Source organism: Telmatherina bonti, assembly GCF_933228915.1.
Source record: "Telmatherina bonti genome assembly, chromosome: 2".
Lineage (NCBI taxonomy): Eukaryota > Metazoa > Chordata > Actinopteri > Atheriniformes > Telmatherinidae > Telmatherina > Telmatherina bonti.
Genome location: NC_136620.1, coordinates 29,980,957 through 30,004,553, shown reverse-complemented (window position 1 = coordinate 30,004,553; position 23,597 = coordinate 29,980,957). Strand labels below are relative to the sequence as shown.

At 39.6% G+C, this 23,597-nt stretch overlaps 1 protein-coding gene across 1 annotated transcript; it reads right to left on the bottom strand.

Moving 5' to 3' along the window:
• Positions 1 to 440: 440 nt before the first annotated feature.
• Positions 441 to 22,836, bottom strand: tmem266 (transmembrane protein 266; the record flags this gene model as incomplete). The annotated part of the gene is made up of 11 exons (XM_079257610.1): positions 441 to 1,078; positions 1,287 to 1,349; positions 2,934 to 3,126; positions 3,639 to 3,754; positions 4,380 to 4,518; positions 4,651 to 4,707; positions 7,142 to 7,215; positions 9,212 to 9,366; positions 20,184 to 20,372; positions 20,612 to 20,684; positions 22,758 to 22,836. 11 exons carry the CDS (start codon positions 22,834 to 22,836, stop codon positions 441 to 443), a joined length of 1,776 nt encoding a protein of 591 aa, XP_079113736.1.
• Positions 22,837 to 23,597: the final 761 nt, after the last annotated feature.

Sequence of the window (23,597 nt, the reverse complement as noted above, 5' to 3'; positions counted from 1 at the left end):
CCTGCAGCAGCCCATCACATAGGACTGTTCTTTATGAGTTTTGGGAAACTGTCTCAACAGGTCAGAGACACTGCGGCCTGTTTCCCGCTCGTGATGATGGTTGATCTTTCAGAGAACTCAAAATGTAATAAATTCCAGATTTTCTGAACAGCCCTGATTGGAAATGTCAGTCAGGGGCCTCATTGCTGGTTTGCTTTAAGAAAAGTACGAAAGTTCTTTTTTTTTCCTTTAAGTGTCAATTCCTGAAAAGTGTTGTGTGGTGAAAAGTCTCCCTTTATCTGTCCTCCATGAACTCTGTGCTGCTCCAGTTCGTTCATCCTCTGACTTTCAGGACTCTGAGGAGGTTGACAGAAACACATTGGATGTGCCAGAGACTTCCCACAATGTGTGACTAAAGGTTTGCATTAATCTTTGCACCTGATCTGAAGAGCAATGTTTTCTTATGTCTCAGATAGGCGGTTGATTGGAGTATCTACTGGCCCCATCATCCTGTACTTCTCCTCTAGAAGAGGCTCATTACCCTGCAGATGGATTACGGTTTTGGCGTGCAGCCCTATCCGGCTCTCTTGGTTCCTCTTGTTGTAAATGTTCACCCTGTGTTCCAGCTCTGGACTGGTTTTTGTGGAACCTGTCGGGCTGGGTGGTTTGAGGTTGACTGGGTCCAGGCCCTTTTGGGTTAGGCAAGAGTCCTCAGAAAGAGAGGAGAGTAACTCCTGCACCACAGCGCTGGGACATCCTCGAGGCTGCGTGCCCACAGCTAAAGGACTGTTATAAGGTGGGGGGTAGCAGCGCTGGTCGCTGTAGTCTGTGGAGGTGGAGGCCTCGCGTACAGTGGAGCTGCAGTCCATACTGGAGCCCAGCGTGTGGCTGCTGATGCTGTGCTGACGGGCACTGAAGCTGGTGCGGGACACCGTGGTTGTGGAAGCTTCACTGACCGAGCTGCCAGTGCGCTGCAGACGGCTTGATGGCGCCGCATCTGCACTTACTAGAGACGAAGGAAGCTGGCTGGGGTTGTTAGGCAGGTGCACGTCAATGGCTGCCGTGGTGATGACACGGGCTGGGTCTGGGATCCCCATATCTACAGAAACAACACGTAACATACAAGCTCTTGAAAAATAATGACGCTGCAAGGGCTACAGACGAGAATGAAGATGGTATACTCATAGAATTCTATGAATTCTATGAAAAAAGAAATTAAAAAAAGATTTAAAAAAAAAAAATATATATAATAATAATAAATAATACATAATAAATAAAATAAAAAAAAAAAAAGACCTGAAACTCACCACTGCTTGGCTCACTATAGTACTGACTGATGTAGTTGTTCATGTCATCGTGACCATGGTGATCTAAAAGGTAAAAGTAGAAAAACGTAAACTAATAAATGTTAACATTTTTATTTAATTCTAAACCTTATCAGCTCACTTATTACAAAATATAAAATAACTGCTGAAAATAGTTGGTATATTTTCTATCTATGTGACCATTAACTTGTATAACCTGAATGAAAACGTGATGTCATCAGACAGATCCTGAACTGGGAGAAAGTGTTTCGTACAGGACGGCTGTCTATGATTTATGTCTGGGTTTCACATATTTATTTTTATGAATGTTTCCTCATTGTTCTGTCTGAATTGTGACACAGACTGTCTCAGCATGATATACAGGAGTGAGCTTCAGGCCCAGTTAAAAGGTTTTCTGACTACAAACACCGTAGCTCAGATGTGTAGGAGACATGGTGTGATTTATAGCTTTGATAAAGAAAAAGCTTCTGTGTTTTGAGCTCTGACATGAAACGCTCTGACAGCGCTTTGTTGCCTCAAGTCCTTTAAGTTATGAGCTGTCCCTGTGTGAGAGGTTTACGGTCCATCTAGGTGTGGCTCCAGAATTCTGATGAGGATTCTGTATGTGAGGTCTACCATTAATCAGTGGTCCTAGTGTTAAACATGGCAGTGGAATTTATTATTATTATTATAATTTTTATTATTATTATAATTTTTATTATTATCATTTTATTATTATTATTATCATTTTTTATTACTATTGTTCTTGTCATAACTATAGGTACTAAAAATGCTAATTGTGAAAGTTTAAAAATACTTATTGGGCACAAAAAAACCACACAAATTATCTGTTGTGCTTTGAAATGATCTTGTTATTATTATCTTTTCCTGCTAAATATTTTTCCTTTCATATTTTTAATGACAGGAACCAACATACAGTTACATGTTTCAGTCAGAAATCTCAAAGGTATTTCATTCATTTTCATGAATTGTTTTTATTTTACTGCATAATGCCTAAAAGTTTAAATTGTTAAATTTGATCGTGTTTGTCACTGTAAATTGTTTACAGTTTTTTGTTTGAGCCAACATGTGATTTTGTTCATTTTGAAAATATGTTTAAAAAAAAAAAAAGCCTTTTTTTCTGTGGATATTTTTATACGCAAGATTCTGCCAGAGGAAACCATCTGAATGATTTGAGGAAAATACAACACTTTGTTTTTGTTTGTTTCCTTCAAAGAATCAAAACAGCACAAACAACAAAAAGGCGTGCATCTTACCCTGTAAATATTAGTATTTCTAAGAAAGCCTAAATATGTTCATGATTTTAGATAAAAATTGTAAATCAGACCCACCCTCCATATTGCTACAAGCAATATATAAATCCAGCACAACTCTGGTAGATTCATTTTTCAAATGAAAAAAAAAAAAAAAAAGAAGTGGAAACCTTCCAGTTTAATCAGAGGTTTGACAATACTCCAACTTATCAGTCATGAGTCACCTTGTTTCACATCTAAACCAGCATTTCCTTCAACAACACGGTGTTGACCGTTTCCATGCAAGTATGGATGTGATTTATCATGGAGAAGATGGCTATTTTTCTTGTGCACAGAAGTCTTTAGCAGCCTGCGACACACTGTTCCACACAGTTACCTGCAGGCCCTCCAGGCTCTCTGGCTTTTGCTGGACTGTGATGCGCAGATGCCCCTGGGGCAAGTCCATCCACCTCCTGAAAACTGCTACTCTGTTTACCCCACATATGATGGATCTGCATGGCTGCTTCACGCTCCGCTACAAGATCCAAATCCTGCTGGGCCAGGTGGGCCCTCAGCTGCCGGATTTCAAACTAAAAGGAAAAAACAAGAAGTGAGATAACAAACCAGGTTGTTTCCTTGCCTAAAACATATACACTTTTCAGATACTTCCACCAATTTACAGTATATAACCCAAATTAATCTCATATCCACCTCTTTCCAGACACTTTTTTTTTAAAACATGCAATATTGTTTCCAGTATTGCTACTAGATGCATTTGAACATTTTCTCCCCTGTTGGGTGGATATATAAAAATGAAAAGCACTCAGTAGATGCTTTCAGAAACTTTGCAATTCTGCAATGTGACTGTAAAACAATAACCGAAGTATGATCTCATTATAGGTTAATGCACAGTGCTGGCAATCAGATACCCAGACTGCAGTAAAAGTAAAATCTATTGTTTTGAGATCGATTTTTTTAAGATGTCTCATGCCTTTTACACTACAGGCCTTATCCTTTTCTTTCGTGGCACTTTGCTGCCCTCTGCTGGTTACATGCAGTTATAAAATGACATAAGAGTTTAGAAACGGAGGAGAGAACATACAGCTTGCTCTTGGCAGATCTGGGTAAGACGATCAAGCTGCTCCTCCCTCACTGCCTTGGCCTTCTCATACTGCTGGATCTCCAGCTCCATTTCCACCTTCACTTGCAGAACATAGGCTGAAAAAATACATATCATACTCAAATCTTTTCTTAAATTGATCCTGCCAACACTGGTTTTGTTAAAAAATGGTGTTATGTAGGTGTATTGATGAAAACAACAAAGATGGAACTAAGTTGTACTGTGTACTGTGTTCTTAAATTAAAGCCTGGTTATTTGTGTATTTATCAGTTCTTTTCAAGGGGCTGACGTCAACAAAGTTATGACATCATGTCCTTTTCGTGGTATGCCCTTGGGTACAAGGTTGAAGTGGTGTTATATTAGGTTGTGACATTTCTTCACACCCTTTAGGCAGCTTGTGTTGGAGGTGACAGCAGACCTTAGTTCAGGTCTTGAACATGTTCTATAAATATATGATTACATAAAAAATATATACAGTATATTATCTAAAAAATCTTCAAGCTCCTCTATGATCAAATGTTTTTTATTCAGCTGCTTTTCACAAGTAACAGAGGTTCTACATGATGGGTAATACCCTGTTATTCTAGTTGGTGTTAAACTAACTGAGCAACAACATCAAGACTAAACGTGACAGTTCTTGCAGAGAGCACATTGTAGCATTTTTTTCTATGCCCTGACAGTAGAGGACAGGGCGCAGGGGAAGTCAGCCCCTCCCAGCCTCACCGTCAATGATCCTCTTGACCCTCCAGATGCGCAGTGAGATGATGAGACCAATTGCGTCCCAGGGGCTGCTGGGACCATTGGCCACTGTGGAGGCCACCATAGGGGCCAGAGATAGGACGATGACAGCTCCATCGAACACCTGAGAAAATACCAAGTAAACAGTGTATGTCTCAAGCTTCCATAGTTGCCACATTGAGCTGTTGCATTGAGGGAATGACATTGCAGTGAAAGGAGCCCTGAGTTGTAACTAATGGCACTCAGGAGATCTTACCTCTACTTTATTCTCTATGTAATCCCATATCCCCAACACCACGATCCTGAACACCGTCTGAGGCAGAGGGGGAGACAGAACACAGATCACACATGGTAAGATGGAAGAATACAGGTGCAGTTAGATTCAGAGAGGCTGGATGACTTGGACTTTGTCTCTTTTATACTTATGACCTCTTAATTTTTTTCTTTTATTACCCGGTAAGTCACCAGTATCATATTCACACTCTTTCCTAGAGAAGTATTTCATCAGAACAGCTAAAGACAGGACATTTCCCTGCTTTGTCTCTGTGGGGCAGCAGGGAACAAACAAAAAATCCTCTGCTGAAATCCCCGATCTCCACATTTCAGATACAAAAAGTCAAGCTCGAGCTCGATGGGTTTCCATTTATGCCAAAATTCATAATGAGACATTTTTCTTTGTTTATATCAATTAGAGATGCATTTAAAAAGTAATAAACCAATGAGATTTTCAGAAAATAATCAGCATTTTCTAGCCTTTTTATCTCCACCTGCAGTATCACATCCTGCATTAGTTGTACCACAGGAGTGGGAAAAAAATAAATATTTTGCTTTTTGATAAAATCAAATTCTCATTAGTTGTTACTGAGTTCACTTCAGTATGGTAAAGTATTATTAGTATCTTGGCAATGACTTCCCTGAGTTTCTGGCAAGGCAAGTTTATTTGCTAAGCCCATTTAATGTACAAGACAATTCAAAATGCTTTATATGAAACATTTACAGCATTACAGCAGTTAGCAAAAAAAAAAAAAACAACAAACCCCCCCCCCCCCCCAAAAGATGAAAACATACATAATGGAGGATAAAATGGGACAAATTATATTAAGAGATGAAAGAATATGCAACAAAACAAAAACAATATAAGTGTAATGAAATCATTTAAAAAAAAACTAAAATGATAGTAAAGTTAAAAGATGCAGTGCAGATTTAATGTGTGGGTGCATGAGAAAATAAATGTTTTTAACTTGGAATTAAAAGCGTCTACATTTGGTGAGAGTTTAATCTCCACTGGCAGTTTGTTCCTCTTGTTTTACAGCATAACAGATAAATGCTGCTTCACCATGTTTAGTCTGGATTCCGACCTAGATTAGCTGAGCTGAGTCTTTGGATCAAAGAGCTCTTCTAGGTTTATATTCTCTGTTCACATCACAGATATTCTGGGCCTAAATTATTGTGACATTTGTAAAATATCAGTAGGGTTTTAGAATATATTCTCTGACTGACTGGAAGCCAGTGTGAAGATTTCACAATGGGCGTGATGTGTTCAGACTAAGGAATGATGTTGTTTTATGTGACTTTCCTATCTGCCATCCTGTTATCAAATGCAGCAGCAACTGGCGAATACAAGCTAACAGAAAGCTACAAAAACTTGCATGTCAGTTTACAAGTCTCGATCATGGCTAACAGCCAGCTGGCCAAAAATGTTACTTCAGGATTTTTATCTGTGATGCTTTGTTTTACCAACATGGACAAGCTCAACATAATTCAATAAAAAACTGTGCCTAAAAGAGGGATTGGTACTATCTGACAGTGGCCAAACAGCACATGGAGGAAGTTTAAGTTTTAAAGAAAAAAAAAAAAAAAGCCAGTCAAATCTATTGGTATGTGTGTGGGAACATGAGCTTGGTTAGTCTGTACTAATGTCAACTCTTAGTCTAAGTACTGCATGTTCTATCATACAGTGTCTAGATTTACATTTGCAAGACAATTAAAAGCTGATGCTTTTGACCAAAGCATGTCCCAGACATTTCTTTATGTGCTTAAGACCTCTGGAAATTGATACAGTTTGCACAAAAACTGCATGTTATGTCTCTTTTAGGTGTCAAAAGGCAACTGTTTTAATGTGAAGTAATATGTAATTTAATCTGTATATTAACACAGTAACTAACCAGGCTGTTAAGGATGCCATGTATTGCACATGAAGTGGACAATACATCCAGGCAACATGAATGCAACAAGACTAAAAGAGTTTAAAGCTGAATTGACCGAAAATAATGTTTTGTCTCAAAATGATGCTTGTGAACATAATTTTGGCACAGATGAAACTCAATTTTAGCACAAACAGAGACCAAAGTTTGCAGTTTGAACTTAGACAAAGAAAGAAAGAGGACTGCATTCAATATAGCAAGCCTGAGGCTTAGGGAGTATTTAAAACTAGCTGTGAAAAGCTCCATCTGCAGTTTAAACAATTTGTGTTTTGATCAACTGAGTTCAATAATTGAATGGGACTGAATGTGCCAGCTTTAACAGCAGCAGGTACACAGATATGTTCAAAATATCGGTGCATTTTGTTTTCTTCGTCAAAGTTCAGTCATGCGGTGACAGAGGGAATGGAGCATTGCATGATGCTGGAAGTATTGCAGTGCAAATCTAGTTGTGGACACCAATAGTCCCACATACTGCACAAGGTAGCATTAATTACCAAGCTGCTGCATCAGCTTGAGTGAACCTGTTTCTGTGTTAAGACTCACCTCAGTGAAGAACACTGATAGAATAGCCAGACTGATCCAGTGAATGATGCCAGAAAACTGGGATGCATTGTTAACTAGGGGGAATAAAAGAGAATGACTGGTTAATTTTATGGATAACTCCTGTGACACACTGGTGAAAGAAAGATGCTACATATTTCTGTATCATACAGTTTTTACTTGCAGCATAAGATGAAAAAATAACAGACCGATGAATGCACATGTAGAATTATTAAGTGCAACAACATCTCACATTAATTTACCAATCACTCTACATGCATGTGTCTGTATCTTTCATTTATCAGGCTAATTGTGGACAGCATTAAACAACACCAAGCTCTCAGCTAAGACATTTGTCTTCATGCATCACATCTCCCTCCATCTGTCTTTGTTTGCTGTGTTCAAGTGATCTATCAGTCTATTCATCTTCCTCCAGTCCAAACAAAAACCATTCAGCAGCCAACTCTGTCTTTCTTAATTTCTTTCTTTGCAATCTCCTTTCACGCATTTGTCTTACTTTTATCTGGTCAATCAAACACTCAGTATCAAGGGAGCAGTCAATATTTAAATGTATTTGGACACTGCTGGTTAGACAGAGTGTCTCAGCTCTTTGACATCAAACAAGTCCACATCTCTGAAGGTCAGAGGTGCTGATATAAAGAAACAGACAACCAAGCAGATCCACACCAATGTGTAATTAGTTTAACACCACTTAACCATTTACTTCAAAATGTGGGCAAAACACTTGTGGGCGCAGAAAGATAATTTGACCACAAACCTTTATTCTGTGAAGCAACCATGCTAACAACTGCTCCTCATAACCAGCCGTAACAGTTACTATTCATTACCATTATGCTACAGTATACCAAGGGCACAATGCACAATTTTTATGTAAAAAAAATAAATAAACAAAACAGCTTATCAAATGTTCAAACTGAAAAAAGTTTAATTTTTTTTTTCTGATGCTGGAAATGTGTTCATTAAAGTTGGAATTGGCGGAAAAAGACAGAAAGGAAGAAATAAAGAAAGAATAAAAAGAAAGAAAGAGAATCCCACAACGAGCAGATCAAGCAACAACAGTTCAGTAACATGATTGTGAATAAAAAGAGCTGCCCTTACACAGCAATCACTATGACAGAATCACCAGAAACTGCCCCAGCAAACAGATTTTAACACTTAATCTTTCATCATCAACAGAATAAATTAGCTACATAAAAAAATACCAGCATTATCCAGAAAGTCAGAAACATATTTATAAAATGCATTTAAGACAGGCAAAGAAGGGAACTGTCCTGAGGTCTGATCAAGTACTTAGTTCAGCATGGGGACTAAATTCTGCCTGCACTGCAACAAATTAATGTTCCATAAAGCAGTCCTGCTTCTGGCCTAGGTTCAGAACTGTGATAATGAACAACGACAACAACAACAAAAAAAACTAAACAAAACAAAAAATCAGACAAACAAGCGCAACAAAGGAGCAAAGCCTCTAAAATCATACCAAAGCAAAAACTGTTTTTTTTAGTTCTGCTGTGAAAAGAGGGAGTGATTCAATACAATGAAAAATGTTGTCTTCAAATTTAGAATGAGTTTACATAAACAAAAATAAATTAACAGATAAATAAATAATAATTAAAATAGAAGGTCTGAAATTGAGTATTGTAAAGTACAATATATTTGTTAAAAAAATATCATGACTGATTCTGTGTTGCTCTATGTGAAACCTAACCACATAAATGTTACAATTAGCTATACTGAAACAAATCTGCTTGCTGGTTTTCCTTTAGGGCTTCATCTCTTTCAGAACAAGGTCTTCGTGCAATTTAGTATTTATGCTAATCAAGGTGTGTACCGTTTGTCTCAGGTATTAGATCTATGCATTGACCCATTGCCTTTGCATAACGACTAGCAAGCAACTGTGCTGAGAAGTCCACTTTCTTCTCTTTCAAAGGATGCTACATCTAGTTTGTTAATAGTGAAGATGATAAATCACCTTAGTATTATGTTCTCAAACCCTACAACAAACATAATTTATTTTAAAGAATCAGTCATATTGTTTGGGTTTCTACCACTCACACTGCAGAAGCTTGGTGTCGATGAGCAGCTCCAGCATCAGCAGCAGGACCACCAGGATAACACAGGCCACCAGGAAACAGTTGAAGCCTGCTGAAAGCAGACAGACCTGCCATAGCGCCGCTCTTCGTCCACAGCACGGCTTCAGCCAGTTTGACCTAAGGACGAGGGGAGGCAAAGAGAAAGAGATGTTCAGTGACATAGAATGCTGAAACAAAATGCAGAACAGGAAAGCAAAATCTAAAATCAGATTACATTTATAGAAACCAACAAACTATGACCTGTACGATTAAAGATCTATCAACTTTCTTGATTCAATTCAGCTCATCTGTATAGTAATCAGAAAAACTCCTCATGCATGCAGAGATCAAATTTATAGAGAAGTGCACATGCGCTGGTAGAGATGAAATGATATTCTTGAATGAATGCATGGTTTCATTGGTTTTATTTCTTTAAACTTTTATTCTCATCTCCTTAAGAAACTAACTTTTAAATCTTTTTCTTTTTAAATCTCAGAATTAAAGGTGTTTAATATTATCATCATCAGTATTGTATTTAAAACAGCCATCGGTTGTTTGTGTCTATTCCTGGAAACAGATTATATGACATCTGCTATAAACCACATTCAAACTTTTTGTTGGTTTTATTTCTTACTGGAACATGAACATACTGTGTACAGCAATAGTTTATTTGTTTCCTGAAATATTACAATATTTGTTGAGGGTAATTTCTGACTAAGTAGGGATTCTGTGAAAAAAAAAGAAAAAGAGAGAAGGTTATGGAGAAGTTACTCCACTGTGCTTGATTCACCTCTCACTGACAAGCCTGGCCTCTGGGTGAATCTGACTGGTTAAGTGCCCATCTGGATGTCTGTTTATCACACATGCTGGAGGGCAGTTACCTTATTAGTTCATGTTTTGCTACAGCTGGCTAGTTATCAGTCTGACCAAATAAAGTGGCTGTGCTGGCATGTCAGAGGGGGGAAACAAGCTCTGTTTTGACACTGCAGCTGAATACTGCCAAACAACTTATTTCTTAATTGAGTACTGAAGCTTTCATTTGATTTTGCATGATAACATTTGTACTTAAATAGGTGTGGGCTTTGTGTAGAGAATGAAAGGATATTGTACAAGGAGAAATTGAGTCATCTTCAGTCCCAGCAGTTGAGGGTTATACGTGCTGTTATTTCCCATGGTGCCCCTTGTGTGCTTGTTCCTTGTCCAGGTACACAGTATCTGAAGGTGTAAGTGTCTTAAATGTCTTCAATATGTCCGTTCCATCCACTTCAGGTTTATTCGGTGGCTAACTGACTGACTGAAATCCCAGGCTTTTTCATTTTTTTTTGTCTCTTTATAGGCAGATGTGCTCTGTGAAGAAGGTTGTGTGTCTGTGCATGAGGTCAGTGTCATCCTTCAAAGTCAATACTGAGAGTCTTTGAAAATAGCCACTGTCTGGTGTCATGTCCCCCCCCCCCCCTATCTGACAGATATTGCTACAAGCAATATCTGTCAGAAGATGAGAGAAGATGCAGTTTAGTCTACTCTCGATACTAAACTCACTTCAGCTCAGAATAAAAGAGGCAAACACACCAGAGAGGAAGCAGGGAACAACCAGTTCAAAGGCTTTGGTATTCATCCAAAAGAGAATTGGACGGAGAGCCAGAAAGGAAGGATGGAGAGTTGGAGAAGGAAGAACCAGAAAGAATGAACAAATATGCACACTGGGTAAAAAGATGATTTATAATACTTTGTCTATTTTTGGCAGCTTTTGGACATTATTTCAATTTATTTGCTCAGAGGGAAACATAAATAAATATATTCAAATGATGTACCTAAAGTTCACTTGCTTCTACATATAGGAAAAATAAAAGCATTGTCATGAATGATGCATTGTTTGCAGACAAATATGTAATGAAAACCACAGCACGAGTTCATGAACACTTGTGGGAAAACTCTGCCAATGAAATCTCTACCTGGCAAAGAACAAGATTAAAAAAACGCTGCTGCTACCTATGGCAACATACAAGCATGCTAAGACATGATCAAAGCCTAGTGATGGATGTTTTGGAGCAACACTACCATCCAGATAATGTCTCTTACAGGGAAGACTGGTTATTGCACAAAGACGATGCCAAACCACAGACTGTGTGTATAACAGAGTATGGCTCTGTTGTAAAGAAGGCAAGGTGGTAAACTGACCTTGCCTGAAGTTCAGACCCATGACCTATGAAAATCATTAGGAAAGAAAGCCCCTTCATTAATAATGAATAATGGTGGTTCATAATGGCGTTTTGTAACGGTAGAGTGATGGTAAGCACAGCTGCCTCACAGCAAGAAGGTCGCTTGTTGGGTTAGTAAAAAATGTGCACCAACACCATCTGTACACAGAATTGTGGCAAATTGAACAGCAGATTTTTGTCCTCTGTTTCCAACTTGGCACAGTGAGTACATTGGATAAACACATTGCAGAGAACAGTGGACTTCTGCAGCAACTTTTCTACGTAAAGGGGTTTTGGCTGACCGGTCATGAAGGACAGTTTGGGCTTTATGTGCACAGAGGTAAAGATGGCTACATTTACGACGTGTCAGCTCGATGCACCGGATGATGAGAGAGCAGGTGATGTGTTACACCTAGAAAGGGTTAGTGGCTGCAGACACAGCAAGTATGTGATTTTAAAAGCAGCGGAATCAATCTAGATGACACTCCCCTGTGCAGATAAGGACATTTTTTCCTCTATCAGAATTTGATCATTTGTCCAACAGTCATGACATTCAACACTGTTCACTCTTTTTGGATTTTTCTGAACAGATCTGCTGTCTGCCTCCAACTCAATCTGCTGGTTTCCTTATATAGGCTATCATGAATTGGCTTTTATAATGTTTTTTTTTTTTCCTGTCTGTAAAGCATCTTGAGATGGCATTGCCGTGATCTGACGCTAAATAAATAAAGTTGAATTGAATTGAAAGTCAGATCCTGTAAAGTTTATTTTTTTTTCAAATATTTTATTTTTTATTGGTGTAATAAAAAAATATACTTCCTAATGTTTCTGACTGCTCTCATATTTTACTGTTTTAAAAAAGTTAGTCTTGTATTTTAGACAGCAGTTTGGCTCCTCAGTTCCCAAATGCTTACAGTATGTTGTTCAAAGAAAAAGTAAGGGAATAACATTTATACTGAAAACCATCACTGGCACCAAATTTATCACCATATTTTATACTGGGGGGGAACAAACGATTCTTTCAGTTTAATCAATTTATATATAGTATTCTTTACTGTTTTTAGTATAATGTAAAGTTAAAAACTCTCCTGTTATTCACAGCATTATACATTGAACCCTTTTGGAAACCAGGTGGTGCAGTAACAAGATGCTTGAAAGTCGTGCCATTTTCTGAAGGAAAAAAAGCTTCAGATAGTGACATCCTGTCCATCCTTTTCCAAGGTCAGGTTGCAGTTTGGCCACACTGAGCATATTCTCTCCTTGACGCTTTCATACCTCTACAAAAACCCTCTTTGCCTGCCACCGCCAGCAGATTAGGAGCCCAACACCCAGGTTGACAAAGACAGAGGAAGGGTAATGGTAGCATTAGTTTATACAGAGACGTTCCCAAGCATCAATACATTTCAGTGGAATGTCAAACCCCATTTCCCAAAGGAAAGGAGCCAGAGAAAAGAAACATTTACTCTGTAAGATGTTTAACACTTGGTCACAGAACGTTGTTTGTGGACCATTAGTTAAATGATTGAGAGAGCAGCACACCCTGTACAGAAAGAGAGAAACATCTCACTTACTGTACCTTCAGGTTTGAAAAGCACAATTTAACTCATACTTTGTGAAATCATAATTCATTCAGACCTTTCCCACAAGCCCGGCAGAAAAGGTATTAATTTAATAAACCTGTAAAGAAAAACCCTGTCTGGAAGCAGAACAAATGGCAGTGATGGATTACTCCAAGCTCAAAAACTTAATTTTAGGCAAATCACTTTAAACCTTAAACACTGAGGACCTGAAGTATTTATGAGGAAGTTAGATTGCTTCATTGGTGGAGCAAGCCAAAGAGGAAAATCACCTCTTCAGGGTCAAAGTAAGTTTGCATCAAATGGGCAATGCTTCAGAAGACTTTTCACACACATATATGCACTCACACTTACGCTCTCTCCTTCTGTCTTTCTCTCTCTCTCACACACACACACATACACACACTTGTGAAGGACAGTGTGTGGAGGAAATGAAAGATGCAGGGTAGCATGTGCTGTGGACAGGTTCATAAAGACATCAGCAGGCTAGTGATGCAATGGTAACACTGAAGGAGGATCGAAGTGCATCTGGCAGCAGCACATAGCTTGAGGATTAGATCATGAGATTGATCAACAGTGACCTGCGATGGAAGTGATGGCATGCTGTAAATGATGCTGGCTGAAGAATGACCAATCCATTCGGACAAAGCGGACAGAGACATTAAGCAGGATGACTGGCACAGACAAAAGTGTCTGGTTGCCCTGTTGGGGCCCATTTACACAGACATGACATATTTTTGGCTCCATCCCCAGCTGAGACTTTCTCTGTGGATCCTATCAGAAGGAGCATCTCTTTCATTAGACTGTCTCTTGTTATTGAGATGGAATAAAATACATGGTATACTCATTAGGTTCCTTCATGCTAGATGCAAATTAAATGACAGAGTTTGTGTTTTTTTATGTGTGTGTTTGTGAGTCTACTGATGGAGTAGGAGACAAGCTGCAACTGGAGGAAATTCATTCAGAAGTAATGAGTGAAAGACTATCAACTTCCCTGGGGTATTGATTTGTAAACACACACACATATACAGTACCTAAGCTCATGCTCACACACTAAGGGAAAAGCAGAGACTAAATGCAAACACTAAACTCTCCTACAAAATGTTTACAAAGGAAATCTAAAATTGTGTCACTATTGACCCAGTTCTGATTTACAGTTTGTAAATTTTCACTCATGCCTTTATTTTACTTTTACAAGATTAAGTTGGCAGGAACATCTAGATTAAGATCAGACACATTGTCACCACTAGATTGTGCTGAGTTTAAAGCTGGATTGTCAAAACCTACATAGATACACATCAATGCCATCATATTATTACTAACACTGCTATCGGTGCCTCCTCTTACAGAGTTGTTTGTCTCTGTGTGGCCCTGCAATGGACTGGCAAGCTGTCCAGGGTGTACCCTGTCTTTCGCCCAAAGACTGCTGGAATAGGCTTCCCCACAACCCTGAATTAGATCAAGCAGTTAGGAAAATGAATGAATGAATGGTCAGGGAAAGGGTTTGATTTTGTGTGTGTGTGTTTTTCAAGTATGAAACTGTTCTTTTATGTTGTTAATCACGTTGATATGCTTCTGCATGAAAAGTACTATATATTTGATTTGATTTGATTAAAGTTCAACAGTACCCCTTTAACAAATGCATTTTAAGCACTGATTTGGGTATTGATCAGTGGTCGAAGAAGTGTTCATATCAGAATCAGTGCTATAAACTGAATTCCTTTCCTTTTAGTTGCTTGGAAAATTTAGACATTGGACATAATCTGGAGCCTTGATAAAAACTAAAACAACAGAATGTTATTTTTATGTTGGCCTCAATAGCCAACATCAGTCAGCATTCAAGTGTTTGATCACTTGTGAGGCAGGAGTCTGTACCTCCTTGTAAGTAGCAGTCCTGTTGGAAACTGCACCTGCTCACAATTTTAGAGTAGTCAATTAACCTTACATGGATGGTGGGAGGAAGCCAGAGTACCTGGAGAGAACCCATGCATACACAGGGAGAACATGCAAACTCCACACAGAAAGGCCACTGTCCAAGCCTTGCCCCAGCCAAGGATTGAACCAGCAACTTTCTTGTTGTGAGGCCACATTGCTAAACCACCATGCCACCATGCAGCCCCTTTCCCCTGACCATTTATGCCAAAATAAAAACTGCTTTAGGATTCTGCCTCTCTATCTGGTAATATGTAAATACATAAGAAGTACATAAAATATGTCATAAAATTAGGTAAGACAATGATACATAAAATATTAAAAATCAATTAAAAAATCCTCATACTTACTGAAAGCTGGGGTAGGTAATCTTGCTCAGAGACGTTTTTTTTTTTACTCTGGGTAAAGTGGTTCCCTGTCCTAATAGTAGTCTAGACATTTTGTAATCATAGACAATAAGAAATATAGTTAGACCCCTCAGTTTACAGTACATCTGTTAAAACTGACCAATCTAAACGTTCGGACTGAATTAAAGTTGTTCATTTCTTCTACTCCATAAGCTTCTTCATGGCTGAGAGAATGCAGGAAGGATTTCTCCGACCTGGCTCAGTTTATATGCCTCCTCCCGCTAAACAGCTGAGAAAGAGGAAATAGTTGGTAGAAAAGGCTGCAAACTTGAAAAACACTCAGAGAGCACAAACCTCTGCCACGGCCTTGAAAAAATTCCTGGATCCAAACAGTGATCTGCATCACCACCAAAATTAAAAGCTGTTCTTCCTTTTCACATTTCCAACAACTCATGAAAATTTAATTAAACTTTTAACATAACTTTTTTAGCTATTTTGAACACAAACAGATGAACGTCTGTAAAAACATTACCTCCTTGGCAGAGGTAAGAAAAAGGCCTTGGATCATGCAAAGAGCAAAAGCAAAAGGGGAGGAGCCAAGACAGGGTTCTACTTTCAGATCTTGCTAACTCCCCAACATTACCTACCCCAGCTTAAATGAACGATGTTAGCTGAGTGCTAGTTCTTGTGAATTGTGATGCAGACCTGGGTTTGAACCAAAATTTTCACTTCCCTCTCAATTTCTCTCCCTCAGTTTAGATAACTATATATCCCTGTGGTTCCTTCTGTATAAACTTCAACCGATTCACACCAATCTGCTGAACTCAGCAGGCTTGGGCAGAGGAAAATGGACCACAACTGTGCGCCTGCAGGCTGCTGAACAGCAGAGGCTAGAACACTTCATCTCATTCAGGCTGTTCAAGCACTCTCCGTTATACCTGTTCCTTAACTTACTTTATACACTTGGAGAGACAGTCAATCTCTGACTTATGCTTTTTCTTTTTTAAACCTGTGAGCATCCATTTCCTGATTCAGAGCCGCTGCCCAGACTACATAAAAATTAAGGAAAAATACCTGCTGAACAACTGACTACATTACTTCCTGGGTAAACACTGCTGAATCATCTGTGTGTTATCATAAGCACCCTGCAAGGAATCATGCAAAGCCATAATTAGCATAATAAACTCAAGTTATTGCTGGTGATAATTTGGGGATAGTGAAAATTTTATATCTTGTTATAAATCTCTTGTAGTTTCATGCCTCGGAAATGACCAAAGACTCAATAAAATTAAGAATCAAATGAAAAGGGGTAATCGAATGCAGGTACCAATTAATAACATTTAGGATCTAATGTGGATCTTGGGTCCTTCTAATCTTATTCAGAAAAAAATACACTATGGCCACATCTCAATACTAAACCACTTTACTGGTTTCAAAGTATAATCAGCCAGTACCTCTCAAACGCTCTCCTTGCAGCTTACACTGGGACACAATCTAGCACAGGGGACTTGAAGCTAGCCTTTGCCAGAGAAATGGGCCAAAGATACTAAACAAATGGAGATGGATGAAGCTCTGTGTGCAGAGCAGTAGACAGCTGTCCCTGATGAATAGGTTTTCCCCTGTTCTCTGCCTAAAAAGCAATCTCACACTTTGCATCTCTGTGAATATTAACCAACCCTCAAACCCTGCACTCAAATGTCATCTATTGTGTCGCACATGGTGTCAGGCAAGAGAGCCAAATTGATAGAGAGGAATGTTTCTGTGTGCGTTTGAAAATTTAAAAAAAAAAAAAAAAGGGGGGGATGGAAAAAAAAAAAGAGGAATCCTGTCCTCTTTTCAGACATCTATCTTCACAGAGAAGGTACAGTGTGGCTCAGGCTGTAAAACTTCATAAAATACCGCTGCTGCCAATATTCATATCAGGCTCTAGAAACGTGTTCTTATCATTACATTTTACTTCAACCTTGACAAGTCTTAATCTACAGAACTGAATATGTGATTGCTGCCACATGATAAAATCTTAGATCAAATATGAACACTATCTAAACAAAAAAAACCCACCAAAACAAACAAAAAAACACTTAACAAAGACCTCCTTAATGGGTAAGATTTCACCCAGAACTGCATCAGCTATTGTTTGTGTGTTAACACTGCATCCCAGGACATTTTAAATCACACACACACACACACACACACACACACACACACACACACACACACACACACACACACACACACACACACACACACACACACACACACACACACACACACACACACACACACACACACACACACGTACGTATGTATGTATGTATGTATGTATATATATATGTATATATATATATATATAATGTTGCGTGACAAGACTGTTGCACCAGTAATGTCTGATGGCAGAAAAAGAATGTTGCAGTGTGAAAGCTGAGTCTGTCAAAGCCCTGTGCAAACTGTCAATTAGGTCAAAATTTTGAGTCTCCAAAAAACTATATTTTTAAGTAAAGATGGCACTAGATGATTGACAGTAAAATGATAATTATTCACTACTTCCCACTTCGATTAAGTAAACTCTATTCTATTTTATTCACCCTATTTAACAAGAAGTCACTGTTTTAGAGCTTATTGTTTAGTATTTGTCTCCAGATGCCTCAGCTTTTCATGTTCACAATATTATGTCTCATACTCTGTGTCAACAACAAGCAAACATTTCTAAAATCACATCACCTTCACCTTGGACTTTCCAGCAAGTTCTCGGCAATCAAGATCTATTTATAACTCCATCCGGATCGTCACTGCACAGAATTTGGAAGTACTGCGTTTGCTCCTTTATAGGCTGCAGAACATCCACCGCCTACATAGTCACCCACGTATCCTAATAAAGAAACATGTGAAGCTTCTAAATGAGGATCTCTAGTGTGTTTTCACATTTTTCACAGGCCGATGTAAAAAAACAAAGAAAAACCTTAATCGTTGAATATTTTCATTGTACATCAATCTATTCTATTGGTTTAATGCCAAAAATGGGTGTGACTTTGCAACTGCATGCAAAAAAACCCCACTCATGTTGATTACAGCAGTCATATCCAGAAAATAGTTTGACAAGGATGAAAGTTATAGCAATGAAGTGTAACTCAGCCACTGCAGCTGTACAAAGGCAGCAAGGGTTTTCAAACTATTATGCAATCATTTAAAAGTGACAAAAGTTAGTTTATAGTATGCATTTCACAGTAAACAAATTTCTATGTATATGCATTTCTAGTCTTCAACAATTTAAATCATGTACCACAACACATGCCATTGTGTCACTCACCTAATGTTAGACAGATGAGTCACAAACAACAACTGTAAATGGTGGCTCATCTGAATGATGAATGAGTGTGTAAAACTGCAATGACAAGTGCATCTTGGAATTGTGACTTGAAAGCAAGAATTTGAAACAGAGAAGCTTACTGAACATGTTTAACTCCACCATGTGTAAAATACAGCAACTTTTTCACTGTCCTATCCATCTTGGTGTCTGAGGTATATTTCGCCTATCAGAATAAATGTCTCTCTTTCCAGAGATATGTCCGCAATGCATGAATTTTCCAGTGGAGAATGCCAAACCCCAGAGACCAAAGTATCATATGGTGTCCTTCCAGGGTGTCTGCAAAGATATTTTTTTGGGATGGCAGATCCCTGACCTTTGCTGTGGTGTTGCTGTGAATGTGTCTCTTCTGTTCACAGTGTGAACAAGAGAGTGAAAGTAAAAGATTTGAGGAATACTGATAGTGTGGGTGTTTTGGACAGGACCCATCTGTCCCTGCCCCTCCATCCCACAGAGCCGCTGGCCTAAGCCAGGCCAAACCAGGTAAAGTCCAGCCGGAGATCGTCAGCTGAAGCACTGGGGCTTGGATGGCGAGATGCCGGATGCTCTAATTAAGCTTATGCTGTTTGTCTTTTTTTTTCTGCATGAATGCCAGCATCACAGCACGCCAAGAGCGTTGTGAGTCACGCTTCTTGAGTCGAGAGCCATGGACGCTTGCTACAGGGGTGCTCAGGGAGGGGTGTGTCATGTCCTGAGAACACTAATAATACAGAGCATGGCACTAGTGATAAGAAAAAAACACAAGCCCAGAACAAACGGGCCTCATGGGTAGAGACAGTACTGCCGTGAGGCTCTGACATTTGCAGGAAAGCCTTGGCGCTAACAGCACTCTTTGTTTTCTGCCACTAATCGACATCGTGAACAGAACCAGTATGGTGGAGAGAAATTGCTGTGTCATTGAGTTGAATCGAGTGCAGACAATGCCCATTTAACTGAGCAACGTTAATAAATTTATTGCCAAACACCCACATTTTATAGACTCCAGTATAAAATGTGTCGTGATTCAATACGGCAGGTGTAATTACCATGTGCAATAATGACCAATTGAGAGAGTGACTGCAGAGCTTTTGCTGGCAGGATAGATTACAGACTGCAGTAATTGCAGCTCTGCCTTAATTAGGAATGTAGCACTTTGACACAAAACGCAGACACAATCACTGTTGTATCTTCTTAACTGTGAAGGCAAATATCCAGAACATCAATCAATATGTAATAAGATTTTCAGCTTCATTGTATACAAATTAATTATGGAAGATTTTGTTGATAATCATTATATTAATTTGCTTCCAGGTTCCTCAGATTGTACACTCTTTTATATTAATCAAAAGATAAGTAATACAAATGATAAAGAGTTAGTTTTTGTGCATTTTCAGGCTTTGTAAATAAAGTGCCTCTTTGTGAGCATAGCCATCACAAATTATAACTGTTACAAACTCCTATTGCTTATATCATAACTTCAAAGGATTGTTGTAGTGATTTGTCAAAAAAGGAGAAAATAACAGGAAGGGAAACAATTGTTGAAATTCATGAAGCCTACCCCTCTCTGTTGTCTTCCTCATCTGGGTTGGAAATGAGCTGGGATCCAGCAATGGATATGTCCAGGGCTGCCAAAGGCAAGTCTCTGTAGGTGAAACTGACCAGCTGGACTGGAGCCACACATTGGTTGTCCTCCTCCACCTGCTGGGAGATGACCTCCAGCTCTGAGGCTCCTGCCTGAGGCGGAGCCCTGTGTCACAAAACACAACACAAACAAAACAGCTATGCAGTCAGTAAATTTCTGTATTGCATGGGTATTTTTATTTTTTTGTTGTTGCATGTTTTAGTCTAATACAGTGAAAGAAAAGAATGGCATCTTGCAGCTGTCGCCATGTGTAGAGGTATGAAGCACAGGGCAGAGCTTTCCCTTTGTGACCTCAAGAGGGAAAATAACCACTACCCTTGGTGTGGATGCTGCCATTGACCGACCCTTGGCTAGCTGAGCCTGAGAACGGCCTCCAGTGGAAGCTACCCTCGTTCCCCAAACTAGAGTGGAATTGGCCTGGACAAGCACATGAATATAAAAGGTTTCAGACACAGAAACAGCCTTTTCACACACTCACTATAGCAATATTTGGAATGGCTGAATTTAGGGTAATCAACTTTGAAAACATATGGGGCCTCTGACACCCATATTAAATGACTGAAAAATTGTATGTGTGAGACCTTTAATCACAAATGGACAGTGATGTTCTTTTATGAACAGTCAAGGGAATAGAATACCCAGTCATGTAAATGATGTGTCATCATTTATGTTACTTGTTCCACTGGCTGTATCTATTTGATTTTGTTTTTAAAATTACACAGTGTAGAGTATTAATTTTCTTAAAGTCAGAATATATTTTAAAGAATAACATTTCCTTTATTGTAGTTGTGTTGTTTTTAATCAATATTTTCATATCAGATTCCAGTAATTTGCAAATAATTTTATTCTGCTTTTATTTACATTTGTACTAGCACCAACTTCCTTTCTCTTTGTTGTTGTTATTTTTAAATTAATATCTATTGGTTTCGATTAATCTCTAAACTACTAACAACTGGCATATAATTTAGCTACTGCCTGTTTTTTTTGTTTTTAAAAAAAATTATTCTCAAAGCATTACACCTGTGCTTGAGGGAGCCTTTGTGTGCAGAGTTTGCCCATTCTCCTTGTGTATGTGTGTATGGATACTGAGGCTTCCTCCACAGTCCAATATGAATGTTAGGTTAATTGATCACTCTAAATTCACCCTGGGAGTGAGTGTAAATGTGATTGTTTTTTTGTCACTCTGTGTTGCCATTGCAATTGACTGGTGGCAACTTGTCCAGGGTGTACATTGCCTCTTGTCTGCTAATGACTGGGATTAGCTCTAGCCTCTCTGTAACCCTTAATTGGAATAAGTGGAACAGAAAATGGAAGGATGTGTAAGGAAATAAACTTACACATGTAGGTAAAGAAAAAAAAAAGATAAAAAACAAAACAAAACCCTAAGGCAGAGGTGGTTCTGGCTTGTGTTATGTCTGGGGTAAATGCCCTGATTTGGTGCAATGCGTGTCTATCTAGCCATTCTCCGCCGCTTATCCGGGGTTGGGTCGTGGGGGCAGCAGCCAGAGCAGGGAAGTCCAGACTTCCCTCTCCCCAGCCACATTTGGCACCTCTGTGGGGAGGAATCCCAAGGTGTTCCCAGGCCAGCTGAGAGATAATCCCTCCAGCATGTCCAGGGATGGGCCTGGAATACCTCACCAGGGAGGTGTCCAGGAGGCATCCTGACCAGATGCCCGAGCCACCTCAACTGGCTCCTCTCAATGTGGAGGAGCAGTGGTTGTGATCCCCTCAACACCTTGGCTGCACCTAGAAATTCTGTCCATAAAAGCTATTAATGTAACCGGTGATAAAGGGCAGACTTGGCGGAGTCCAACCCTCACCGTAAATGAATTTTGACTTACTGCTGGCAATGCGGACCAAGCTCTGACACCTGTCGTACAGGGACCGAACAGCTCGTACAAGGGGGTCTGGTACCCCATACTCCTGGAGTACCCCCCACAGGAGCTCCCGGGGGACATGGTTTAACATCTTCTCTAAGTCCACAAAGCACATGTACACTGGTTGGGCAAACTCCCATGCCCCCTCCAGGACCCCAAAGCGAGTCCACTGTTCCGAGACCAGGACAAAAAACGCAATGCTCTTCCTCAATCTGACATTCGACTACCTGACGGACCCTCCTCTCCAGAACCCCTGAATAGACCATTCCAGGAGGGCTAAGGAGAGTTATCCCCCTGTAGTTGCAGCCAACCCTTGGGTCCCCCTTCTTGAAAAGGAGGACCACCACCTCAGTCTGCCAGTCGAAAGGCACTGTCCTCAATGTCCATGCGATGCTGCAGAGACATGTCACCCCCACAGCATCCAGAGCCTTAAGGAACTCCAGGCAGCTCTTATCCACCAACGGGGCCTTGTCACCAAGGAGCTTTTTAACCACCTCAGCGACCTCATCCCCAGAGATAGGAGAGTCCACCCCCGAGTCCCCCAGCTCTGCTTTCTCATTGAAAGTTGTGTTGGTAGGGTTGAGGAGGTCTTTGAAATATTCTCTCTACTGACCCACAATGTCCCGAGTTGAGGTCAGCAGCTCCCCATCTCCACTGTACTCAGTGTTGACGGAGTACTGACGAAGCTGCATCCTGCTTAGGCTGTTGATACCTATTAGCTGCCTCCAGAGTCCCACAGGCCAAGAAGGCCCAATAGGACTTTCTTCTCTCTGACAGCATCCCTCACTGCTGGTGTCCACCAACCAGTTCTGGCATTACAGCAATTACAGGCACCAGCGACCTTACGTCCACTACTCTGCCTCAACAATGAGGCAATGAGGTGCAATGAGTAATTGTATTAAATATTTCAATACTTGACCAAGCATAATTGTGATTATGATTTTTTTCCATAAGTGAGCAGCCCTATACATCAGAATAACCAACCACTGATTAAATTAGGTGTCAACATCTTTAAAATATTAAAATTATTAAACAACAACAAATAAAGCAAGTCACATTTGTCTAAACCAATAAATCAAAAAATGCATTTCAGGAAAAACATTTTTGTTTTTCTCAACTTTATGTTTTCTGTGAAGTTTGCTATATTTGGCAGAAGCAGCTGGGGTATCGTTTTATCTGCCAATGAACCTCGACTGTGTAGGGAGGGCTGCAATCCTACAAACTCAGCCAATAGCTGACAAGGAGAAGTCACCCTGGAACAGGAGGCTCACATTGCTTGGCTGCATTCCCAGTGCAGCCAGTGTGGAGACATCAATAACTGGAGTACTTATCGGTGAGGGAAGGCATTGATTACAAGACAGGGAGAACAAAAGCCATGGGGTTGGTGAATTCTACAACCTCTGTGCTGGAGGTGAAACAGAGTGGGGATGAACGAGTTAGCAGAAGATCACTA